At 40.7% G+C, this 12,707-nt stretch overlaps 1 protein-coding gene across 4 annotated transcripts in view; it reads right to left on the bottom strand.

The window, feature by feature from the left end:
* Nucleotides 1–12,707, bottom strand: part of pcdh19 (protocadherin 19) — a 64,899-nt gene that overhangs the window by 26,724 nt on the left and 25,468 nt on the right. For all 4 annotated transcript variants that reach the window (XM_086085348.1, XM_086085349.1, XM_086085346.1 and 1 more), the window contains exons 3-4: nt 5,422–5,480; nt 2,435–2,607 (exon numbers count right to left, since the gene is read on the bottom strand). In XM_086085348.1, coding sequence (XP_085941474.1) covers nt 2,435–2,607; nt 5,422–5,480 — 232 coding nt within the window. The remainder of the gene's footprint in view (nt 1–2,434; nt 2,608–5,421; nt 5,481–12,707) is intronic.

Here is a 12,707-nt window from a genome sequence, read left to right as displayed (position 1 = left end):
GGGATACGCATCGCGAACCACAGTCTCAGGCATTGTGCTTAACCACTGAGCTATCGCCACTGTGTAATTATATTGAAAATGGAATAATAAAAAGCTGTGTTGTAAGCTCTGTTCCAACCGTGATTCGAACCATGCTCTCCCTTAGTTAGAGGTATTTGCTTAACCACTGAGCTAACTGATTTGTTAAAAATCATGAAACACTGCATATTTGCATTGAAAACTGTGGTATAATACTGAAAGCTATCATTGCTGAATGGCCATGTATGCAATGACCATGGATAGATTTGCAGTGTACAGTAGGGGATGGGATTCGAACCCCCAACCTCCTTGCCACTAGACAATGCACTTTACCAACCAAATTGGATGTAGGAAAAGTTTAATGATTGTCCCATTGAAAATGAACTGGAGAAATGTGATACTACATGTTCAATTGTGGGAAAACTATAAGTATGTGGAATGAGAACATTTATGCCCTGGGAGCCGTGAATTTTTGGAGCAAGTTGAAATTGGGACGATGTAAATTGGACGTATTATGTGGGAGTTGAAATGGGACGAAAAAGCAGGCAGAATATAATCCTATAAAATAAATAATCTGCATAACATAAGCATGAATACTTACTGCATTCACGTAATGACATGATGTTTAAGTGTGCCACACATTCATCGTACTGTAATGTACATAAACTCTCATTGTGTCCAATGTTTACATCAGATCACGTTAGATTTGTAGGTCGAGAATTAATGCAGTCAGCAAATTGACTGTCTTTCATTGTTGAATAGCATGCAATGCTACTGAGAGTAGCGTTGACGTCAGGCGCGCGTCCCGGCCAAGTTGTTACAAATGACGGGCGAGCGGCCAGGGAAGGCGGCGTTGGAGTCCATTTGCATGGCTATCATTAAGTGTGTCGCCTAATGTTATTATTCCCCACTTACACAACACCTTCAGCCAAAATTGCTCCCAGCTACCTCAACTTTAAGGAAGCCTTATTATTCCTTGACATAAAAGGATATTTTTGTTCTGTCGCGCTCATTAAAAATTTATTTTGTACGTGAACAAGAGGGAGAAGAAAAGTGAGGTGCTTATTATGGTCAAAGTTAAAATAACTCCAGTGAGGGAAGACACAGCTATTAATAAAGGCTTTTTGCCGAGCTAAAAAAAAGGGAAACGCGGGTCACCCTAAAGGTTTTCCCCACAGCGGCCGCTTGCGCACCTGCAGTGTTTTCCTGCGAGTCTCAAATAGCTCCCAGGTGCGCGGCAAACATCTGGGCCGGCTGTAGACGTCTTCATCCGCTTTCTCCAGCGTGAGTGGCAGCAGTTAAGCACCGACACGACCCCTTACACTGACTCCTGCCAGACGACGGGATGTCTTTTTAAACGCTCAAGTCAGATATGAAACATCCGCATTAACTCGCGGCTAAATGATCCCTCTGAATAATGGATCAGGGCTCGTGGAGATATGTAAAAGTCCACCTTTGTGAGCCTAATTGCTGCCACGCTAGCTCATGGGGATTCGACGAGCCTTCAAACGCAAACATAGCTGCTGTCAATCAATGTGTGTTGCCTGAGGTTGCGTCAGAAGGGCACCATGCAGTTTTTTTCTTTTACAATTCTTAAAAGTTGGGAGGGTAGTTTAAGGGTGGCAAAATAACTTATGTGAATAAATGATGGAATTCCTACAACAATATCTAACAGACATCCACGTCAACAAATAACTTTTCTTTATCCAATATTAGAAAAAGACAAAACCTTCCTGTTCAGTTTCCACAAACTGCCCCACAACAAATAGACGACCACACCGACAATGTCTGGCAACAGGCAAGCTACAGCTGACAGGTTTGCAAAAACAACAAGCTATGCCTTTACTTGGGCTAACTACCATTTTGCTGCAAGGGTTATAAAGGCACGAATTGTGTTTGCTATAAAGATTGGCAACATCGTGACAATATTGACACTTGCTCATAAGATTGCTTCAGAAATACAGAAACAATTTATTTCAGGTGGATTTTTTTTTTTTTTTAAAGAGAAACATACTAAATAGATAGATCAGCACTTTTTGTTTTTCATCAAAATTAAAACAAAAATAAGTGAAAATTTACCATTTGAGTTATATTGATATTTTGGGAAACTTTACATACTGTATAGGCTTATTGCATACATAACCTGTAGAGTAAATTTAACTCAGTGGTAGTGTGGCAGTCTCCCAAGCTGAAGGTTGTGAGTTCGTTCCTCAACCCTTGAGTGACTTTTTTCTCTTTATTTTACTCTCTTCTAAGTGTAAACATTACTCTAAATCTGAGTCTCTTTGGTCCCACTCTTAACAGAGTCATATTTACTCTACAGAATTTACTGTGTCCCAGACCAGAAGTTATACCGTTCCGGGTTAAACTGAACAGGCCATTATGTTGTAGTACAACAACACAGATGTGGTCTTACCTTGGTCTGGCAGCTGGCAAACATTGGGAGGGACGGTCATGTTGAGCATGTCATTGACAGCCGTGTCAACATAGTGACCTCGCTGGACGTCGTGTTCACTGTCGGTCTGGTCGCTCTCCTCGTGGCCGCTGTCCTTCAGACTGTTCCCCTCCAGGTCCTTGAACGTTGACGTACTGCGCAAGGGAGGACCCAGAAAGATGTCGATTAACTGTCACGTCACCTTCACTCACATGTTTGCCTTGGAGGTGTCCATCTTTTTCTCTATAAGGACTTTTTTTTTTTAAACTGTCCTTCCCATGCCTCTTTTTTCATTTTCTCTGTCTATTCCAGACATATATATAAAAATTAAAAAAAACATTTGCTTTAGAATAGATCTTAGCAAAACACTAAACTTGAAATCATCCTGATATAAAGAGCTTGTATGAATCTCCGCGGAGGGGGGTGGGGGGGGGCAGACATTTTGGATGGACGTGCTGCCTTCAAGGGCATCTTGAACAAACAGGGAAGTGCTCGCTCACTTCAATCACACAAATACTGCAGTAATCAGGAATTCCGGGAAGGAAGATGGCTGTCGGAAACGCTGGAGGCATGCAAACGGAGCATCTGCTTTGCGCTGGGGGCACGCAGTCGATAAAGCAGGATGGGTGGGGGGGGGGGGGGGACAATCAACAGCTGCACAGTAACAGTAGTGTGATTTCCCCTCATTTGAGTACCATCTCACTGGAACAAATTCACATTTATAAACAACACTAAAGAGCAGGGGAATAAATCAACATGCGTTCTTGGAAGAAGTAGGAGAGAGAGAGAGTGGGGGGTACAAATGAAGGACATTCAAAGGTAGCTGTATCCTCAAACACTGGCCGAACGTTCCCCATTGTGGGGCTGCGGCGGCGGCTAATGCTGACCTTCTGATGTTATCACTGTAATTGCACCTGTACCAGGCCAGAGGGGCTTGCTGGGCTCCTGAGGGGCTTGCTTTGTGGGAATCTGCACTTCAATGCTCTTTGTTTACATAAATGCAGGAAATCTTTGGAGGGGAAATTGTCGTAATGGGACTTGAGGGAGGGGGCAAAGCTGGGGGCAAACAAAAGAAAGACTACATTGTTGAGAGGCTGCAGGTAACAAAAGGACAATTGTGGAATCAAATGCAAAAATATACCACAGCCGAAGGGAATTATTTTGACCCCCGTGCCAATTTCCTAACCCTGCATTCCCACGTAGACGTCCAACTGTCCAAAAATATTCACTCTGGCCTTCTCCCACATTCAGGAACGAACACTAGTCTATACTTTGGGTGCAAATGTCAAAGGTTTGTCTACAGGTGCCTTGAGATTGACTCGCAACGGGTTGTTTGTTTCCCGCCTGGAGCCCAAAGTACCGTAATGAGACGGTTTAAAAAGATCTACTCTGACTGGCCTGCTGTTATTTAGCCAATCAAAAGCCTTAACACGCATCAACAAGTACCTGTTTGATGTATTCTGACACCTCCAACTCGTAGTACAGTGAGATAATATTCTTATTTGCACGTCAGCACTCGTATGTCACTGTGATTCATGTACATGGTCAGTGAACATGTTCTGCTGTTAAATGTAATATGAACCAACATTTTGATTTAAATATCAAATATTCTTAATCTTATCGAATCTAATATATTTTAAAGCAACCACATATCCTTTGTTCTTTCAAGTAACTTAATTACTTAATTTTCATGTTAATGGTCGGTTGACTTCCAATAGGGAGAATATAATCTCTTCTCCTTCTTTAATAAACTTGGCTGGATACTTTTAATATTTGGTGCTACAGTAGATTATTACTGTTAAAAAGATCAATGGCATGCATAGTATTCTGTAGCTTAAGGAGCAAAAATATTACTTAATTTTGCTTCTTTTTTTTTTCTAAAGTGGTTGATGCCATATGTTAAGAATGGAATCTGCTAATGGTAGATTCTAACATATGGAATAGAATCGCTTTCATTGCCATAACAATCATGTAACTGATTGGTATTCCATTTGGCTGTCTGGACAATTCTCATGTTGTGTTAGCGCGAGAGCTACCTAGCTAAATCACTGTATGGTGATGTTGATTTCAAGAAAGTAGCTAGCTAGTAGTATAGAAAGCAGAGTAGTATAGTAGATATAGTAGCTTCAAAGGGACAATAACCATGATTAAAATCTGATCAATTGAAACCATAATGAGAACAGAACATATTTCATTGCCATGGCAACCGTGGATCTCCTTTTCTGTAGGTCCATTATGGTGGACCTGCCTGGAAATCTTCCACATTGCTTTAGTGCTACTCCCAGGACTAACTTGCAAAATACTGTAGCTAATTGCTATGTCATGGTTTCAAGACCCTGAAGGTATGGCTTATTTGAACCCAAGTAACATTGACTTCACAACTACAGGGGAGCCCATGAATGGAAATATGACATACTTCTCCTTTAAATAATCTGATTTGTATCAACTGTTTTTATTACATGACATGATTTACATAAGATACAATTAGATTCTAATAAGGATAATAGAATCGTTTTCATTGCCATGGCAACCCCACATCTCCTACTCAGGCGGGTCTTTACTTTGGTGGACCTGCCTGGACAGGTCAAATATGGCGTTAGCATTAGCGTCTGCTAGCTTGCTGAACCAACAATAGGGAGAGAATACATGACTTTCTGTTGCTTAAAAAAAAAAATCCGCTTTGCATCATATGTTGCTTAAGTATGAAATTAAGATAATTCCTATCAGATAAATGTAAATGATGATGCTATGTCTCATTCAGTAATCTCTATGCATCTTTTTTTCATCATCTTAATTAATTATCGAGAGACTTTTTATTTTTTTGCATACTCTCTTCCAATCCTTATTATCCCCACTCCAAAACAAATTCATACAAACCGCTGCAAGGATTCCTGCGCTCTCATTAGATAAAACAATTACAGATAATAATGGTAACAAGGTGCTTGAAACCAAAATAATAATAAACGTACCTTTTAATGAGGTGGGCTCTGCTGTTCACGTAACTGGAGTCAATTGAATAATTCTCCGTCTGTAACACACAGCGGGGTTGGGGTGGGGTTGGGTGAGGGTTGGTGAGGAGGGGATATGAGTGGGAAGGGGGGGGGGGACAGAGAGAGAGGTACTTTTAATAGGAGAAGAAACTCTAACATGTTAGCAGTAATTGGTTTTCGGAAAGAATGTTATTTCCCCACAAAGGAGAGCGTCCTCTGTGTCTTTTAAAACACATGCACACAAAAACACATTGAACACAAGCTTCATCAAGCCCCCGGTCCGCATTCACGCCCTTGCTGGAAAGCCCACCATCTTCAAAATGGAATGTTTAGGGATGGACGAAGACATTTGAAGATGTTCCCCTCCCCTCTCTTCCTCTCGTGCGAGCAGCTCACTTCTAACACATTTGAGAAGATTACGCATTAATGTGTAGAAAATGAAATAAATAACAGCGCGAGAAGGAGATGAAATTAAGAGCGTACCGGGGGGGGAATCTTAATGCCGCAATTGGAGATGAAAAGGCTTTTTCAGAATATCCATGCGATACATCTCTGACCCACATTACAGCGTAAAGTTCAAAGGCATCCAACATTCATATTTCGCCCAGCGTTTATATTTGGCAAGGATCTATGAGCCCCCACCGCTCCCTTGTGTGGTATCAACTCCCACTAAAAAAAAAAGTGGAGGCTTCTCAACAACAAAAAAAGCATGGTGGTCCAGTGAAAAGCCAGGATGTGACCCTTCCTGCAAAGTGTGATGAGAAGCAGGTGTTTTCCGGCGAAGGAAAGCAGAAGCTTCACTTCAAATTCCAAAGTGTAGATAGCAGGGGGTGATAAGGCGGTGCGGGTCGACCCCTTTGACTTCCGTGTGAAGGCAGCTGTGCAGATACTGAAGCTATGTTGAAATAACAAAAAAAATATTAAAAAAATTAAATAACAGCTATGATGAAGACAATGCAGGCGCTCACACAACCTCTAAACACATTTTTTAATCTTGATTATTATAGCAGGAAAAAACAGCAATTAAAGTCGGATGCAAAGACATGCACTACATTATGAATCAGTGCATTTGACGTGAAGGTTATCATGATTCATACTCCCTTTCTGCTGTTTAGCCCTAATTAAACTTTAACACGCCACTATAAAGAGCAGATCATTCCTTGAAGAAAAAATAAATGGTAATTAATGTTTCATTGTTTACCCCTAATTTGTTTTCCTACATGCATACAATACGTATCAACAAATATTAGAAGAAGCAATCAACATGTTTTTTAACAAAGAGATATGAAAAAAGGTCATACAATTTAGGCAAGCAACACCTTGGAGGAAGATATTAAAATATCAAGTCACACAAAAACATGGGAGGTGGATAATGTGTGAAATAACGTAAGACTCCAGCAAATCCTCCCTTGAGCTCAATTCAGTAAGCATAAAAACAATTATCGTAAAAACCTGAGAATAACACGCACCAGTGGATAACACGCCCCCCCCCCCTTAAAAAAAAAAACAGTGGGTCATTAAAAAGCATTGAAAGTCATTAAATTGATTTTGCTAATGGCATTAAAGCGCATCAATTACCATTGATGAATATAGTACAATTGCTCTGAATTTGAATGAAAAATGTGCTGCTCTCCAACGTCTAACATGAAACACTAATGTCACTTAGTGGCAGAAAAGTACCTCAACGCAAATCTGTGACTCCATGTTTCACAGTCCTTTAAACTGTTAATTATATCTTTGCAACTTCAAGTAACTTTATGATTACTTACTCTAAAACTACTGAATCATAAAATGGAAAAGGTCTACTGCTAAACGTCTAAACAACGTAAAAAAAAAAGTTATGTGTTTATTTATTTATTTGCGTATTTGTTCATTCATTTATTTATTTGTTGTTCTCTCAATTCTTGAAAAATAAACCCGGATTGTGTTCGAAGTTATAAGGAAATGTATGGTGAAACCCCAGGTCTAACAATTTAGTGAATAATTAACATTTTATATATCTAAAAAATATATATACCTAAAAAGTCACATAAAAACATGAGCAACAATACATAATGCAGTGAGGGCAGCGTTGCTTTGTGGTGTTCAGTTAAGAGAGCAACAAATAATGAACACAAATTGTTTTTGACCACTGGTTTTAAGGTGGATCCCAAAAGGAATTTGCATCAAAATATGCATAAAGTCAATAATGTGTGACTTCAACAAATATCATGAGACTTTACTTAGCATTCTAGCTAAGTTCAGCTGGCATCAAGGAATTAACTTGAATAGTTTTGGAAACGTACAGTGGTGCTCCAACTAACATTTTCCAAAAAAATATGCCTTTAAATCCCGGGAGTTGAGCACTCCTCACTCAATTTCAGTGCATGAAAAATTATTTTACTTCAATTATTTCCTATGGGAGAAAATCACCTGGACGAATCAAAGATATCTATTTCTAGCGGAATATCATCACATGGCAATGAAAGATGTTCAATTATCCTTAGTGTTGCAATTTACAAGCAAGCACGACAGTTAGAGGCTAATATAAATACTAATTTACAAGCAAGCATGCCAGTTAGAGACTAATATGAAAACAGAGCATAACTAACAAGAGAAAACATCTTTTAAAAGGCCAGACTGAACACATTCGCATTCCACAACTTGAACAAACATTGCAAATTTTCATCCAATTCAATCACTTGCAAATTTCAAAAACAGAAGGAAAATAAATCTATTACAGGTGGTTATGAACCCATTAACTTTTTCAGTAATTTGTCAGACAGAATCAAAGAATTCAACAGCAAATGACCACAGTCCTCTACTTCTCGAAACAAGGAGTGACCTTGATGAGTCACTCGCTCCGAGGAAGGCAAAGCGCAGAAGCGCAACGCCTCCTCTCACGTTCGTGACCGACCTGAAATCGGAGGGCGTATTGATACGTCTTGCCGCGAGGGGGTCAAGTTGCAGCCGAGAGCGGCCAAGGAGGAGGAGGAGGCCGCAAATGGCTCCTTAATCAGGTTGGACAATGTGTTGTTGTGATCTGAGCGGCCCCGGTTTGGCGGCCAGAGCCACTCTATTCCCATAATTATTGTTCCGTTTCATCTGGAGGACTGCAGGGAGGAATGTGACTGATCACTGTGTCACCGCGAGTAGGTGGGGGGAGTCGAGGGAGTGGATTTAAGATGGGAGGAAATGTTGAGTTGACCTGCGGGACACAGAAGCATCACCCTCCACACCCCACCTCGTGCCTGTTTTTTTTTTTAATTTTTTTTTTTTTAACCTTTGCATCTTTCTCTTCAATAAAAGTGGGGTCACCAGGACAATGGACTTGCCTTTTGCCATGGAGAGAGAAAAAGCAATCTCCTCTAAGATTTGATTTGCCTTTCTCGCGGCGTCGGAAAAGAGTAAGGGTGGGATGGGCGGTGCCAGTTCTTCTACCAGTAATCATCCGACAAGCTCAGCAGATTTTGCAAAAAGATAGCAAGGAGAAAAAAAGATAAAGACAGAATGTCACAGCTGCCTCACTATGAATTACCAAGGCGCGGTGGCAGCAAACTGTAGCGCTTAAGTTGAAGCAAACATGGGCAGATGGAGAAATAGGCACTATTAAGATGCCCCCCCCCCCCCCCAAAAAAAACGGATGCATAAAAGGTGTCACCGCCAATCTGTTCGATTTATAGGTAGAGACTTTTGTGCCGTGTTCTCTTTTGTCCCATTGTGACAATTTACAGTTTATAAATAAAGTGGCCATAAAAGGAGATGTTGTGATGCTGATAAGCAATCATTTGGCAGACGGCATCTCTGCAACGTTAGCGACATTAACCAGTGCTAAGATAACACTGGAGTGAAGGGTACCTATTGAAAATGCAGGTACCACTTTCCTATATTAGTAAGGGCTTTTCAATTGTTTATGAATATACTATTACTACAATAAAATATAAAAAATAAACGACTATGTGATGGCTCACTATTAGGCAAGTGTAAGTCATTTGGAACATCAATATTATGCCTGACAATGTGAGTATTGACTCTCTACATTACAAATGTGGGTCATGAAAAACATTAAATGACCCATTATTAGATATTTTTCCAGAATGTTCCATTGCATGGTGAGAAACAATTGCTCTAGAACTGTAAGCATTGGGACAATATTTGGTAAATGTGAATCTTTGACAAACACCATAAATGCAAAATACAAATTGCCATACAACAGCAGGCGAGCTCACTAGTTACAGTAACGTAAATGTGAACCCAGTTTAAAATTTAAAATGGCCATCAATTAAAGACAGATTGTTGGGGTCCTATTCATGTATGCGCGAGGTAAAAAAAAAAAGGCTAAGGCCCCGCCCACACGAAAGACAGTTTCAATGTATCCTGACAAGTTTCTTACCGTTTAGGCTGTTCGTTCATACAATGGCGCGTTTTCGGAGCTTGAAACCGATCACTTTTGAAACCGGGCTCCAGGGTGGAAAGATTTCAAAACACGCCCCGCACGCGTCCGTCCGACCACCATATGCAGGATACTCCTCCCGTGATGACGTAATGGTCGCAGCTCGATGACGACGCATTGTCTTAGATTGATGACGTAAGCGCCATTTCTCGCGTGAGTGCGCGCGAACCGTCAGTCTGTCAACAACAATGGCGGATAGCCGTGCCGTAGTCATTTTGCGCAGCCTCCTTAGCTTGCTTATGCTTTTGCAGCAAAATATTTTGCTTCTTTATTCCCACGTTCAACAAGCGGCGTTGTACTTGAATCACCCGCCATTGTCACTGTGAAATACAGCTGTGGGTTTGTATGTGGGCAGGCTGGTGTTTGTGTGTGTGTTAGTCTAATGTACATTATTGTTCATAAACAGTTATATTTATTTATTTATTTTGACCAAAAACAGGAATAGAAAATCAGCTTATTTTTATTATTATTATTTAACAATTAGCAACACAATAAAATGGAATCCCATATCGGGAGTATTAACTACTTATTGTGTCTTAATAAAACTGACCTGGGATCTGTTTTTGTCCTGAGTCTACTCTCATGACGTTTACATTCCCCCGTGACTGCGCCCAAGCTTAACTTTGAGTCCTAATGCACATTTTCGCACACACAGACGTTCCCCCTTGTTGAGCTTTTCTTCCCCCGACTTGGCGGGAATGCGCTTTTAAAGAGGCCACCGGCTCACCTGTAGGTCTGTCCCCCGCTGACGGCCATTGTAGTGACGTGAAAGACAAAGACCCTTCCAACTCATTGAAGGCGGTTTATATTCTGTTTACCCTTTACCGCTGAGCTACCATAACCCGCTGCGACCTTTACCCCCTCTGCCCTGGACACCGGCAACTATTCCACCTTCTTCCCGATAAGAGAATTTCCCATAGATCCTCCGCCATCTACTGGATTATAGATTCCCCTCTTCCTTGAGACAGGGCAGGACCCCTCAGGGAGGATCAGTGGTGAAAAAGCGTGGAAGAGAGCTTTAGGCCATAGCCATAGTTGCGGATGAGATTACATTTTCTATTTCTGCTTGCCGCGGGGAGTCAGCCCTGATGAATACTGAGAGTTATTACCATTTAATATCAACGGGCTCCCCCACACGCTCAAATTATATTCGATCAATTGTGACAGAGGGGTACACATGTGACAAACAACCTGCCACGTTCTCTGCATCATTTCACTCCATCACCCATCAATTTAGTCCAAACCCAGCGGCCCAGTTCGGGAATCAATCATGCTACCAAAGTGAATTATTGTGGCTGAGAGAACGTGTTAAAAGTCATCCCCTTTTTCTTCTGCGTGAAGAAGAATTGGAAACAAAAAACAAAAAACAAACCAGTGGTCATCAGTTTGTCCTTGATGGTGCCGTTCATGTTGAGTATTGTCCCAGCAAAACAAATAATGGCCCCCTCTCAAACACAATGACACGGGCACGTAAACACAACACCACGTCCTGCTTGCATTTCCGTCTCTGTCGTTTAGACATCCCGTGTGAAGGTGAACAAATACTTCCCGCTGTTGTCTGAAAAGACAATCAATTGCGAAACTCGTAAAATGGACAAGAAGGGCTAAATAAGTCAACCTTATTTTACCCTCGTACCAAGAGGCAACGTTTCGCTTGTGTCTTTTAAATAGAACTTGCTTGAAAGGGATATTGAGTAGTGCACATTGATACGACGGCGTATTAGGGCCACGCATAAATATATATATATTTTAGAGGGCGGGGGCATACCAACGTAATTTGAATTTCAACGGAGGGATCAATAAATGTGCAAATTAAGCTAATACTTTTAGATACAGACTGAACCAGAAGAGACTATGGGTGTTATGAAAAATCGATTCGGCAATATATCGCGATATTACAGCGCGCAATCGATTTTTTAAACTTCATTTTTTATGGTAATATAACAAAACGTCTTACTTAGGGTTAGGATTCACACAGTAAGCATGGAAGAATGTTATATTAATGGAACATTAAGCCTTAATAATTTGATTTCAGTGCTGTTCAAACATGAAGCAGACTGCAACCTGTTTGTTAAATGCAGTGGCTCAGTTATAAGCCAGAATTTTCAGATAAATAAATACATTGTCATACAAATCTTACAGTGTACATGTACAAGTTTACTGATGAGTATTTTCTAAATTTGAGTAAAAACAACAACATTGCAATAATCAATGTATATATTCGCATCGGGATTAATCGGTATCGAATCGAATCGTGACCTATGAATTGTGATACGAATCGAATCGCCAGGTACCAGGCAATTCACACCCCTCGAAGAGACCGTTGGTCGCCCGTCAAGTGCGTGCAACCCGAGCTTCAACGTGATGAGCTATTATCGCATATAGGTCTACAACACCACAAATCACAAAATGATACAACACTTTCATATAATCAACTTTTAGATTCTCGTTGCACCCCCATTATTTACAGTGAAGTAGGCCACTCAATTTTGCTATTTCACCACCGATCAAAATTCAATTCCACACATTCAACAGAATTCTTTACGATCGCTTAATCGATTAATAAGTTACTACACCGTACCATCCGTACCATCTGTGTAAGCAAAGTGCCTATGATGCCTACACTGTCAGACGCAGACAATAGTCCAGACTTGTCTCCATGTCACTCAGGCCTCGAGGCTCCATAGACTTCCAATTGGAAGACATGTGATTAATTATACATACATTGATAGAAATGGCATTCATTATTCATGTGTTTTAGAGCCATTTCCCCCCCTTTCAGCGTGATGAAAAGATCTTAAATAATAGGCCCCCCTCTGCAGACATCTGCATT

Source organism: Leptonotus elevatus, chromosome 9 (assembly GCF_054856555.1).
Source record: "Leptonotus elevatus isolate MCC_2025b chromosome 9, RoL_Lele_1.0, whole genome shotgun sequence".
In the NCBI taxonomy this organism is placed as follows: domain Eukaryota; kingdom Metazoa; phylum Chordata; class Actinopteri; order Syngnathiformes; family Syngnathidae; genus Leptonotus; species Leptonotus elevatus.
This window is presented reverse-complemented; position numbering and strand designations above follow the sequence as displayed.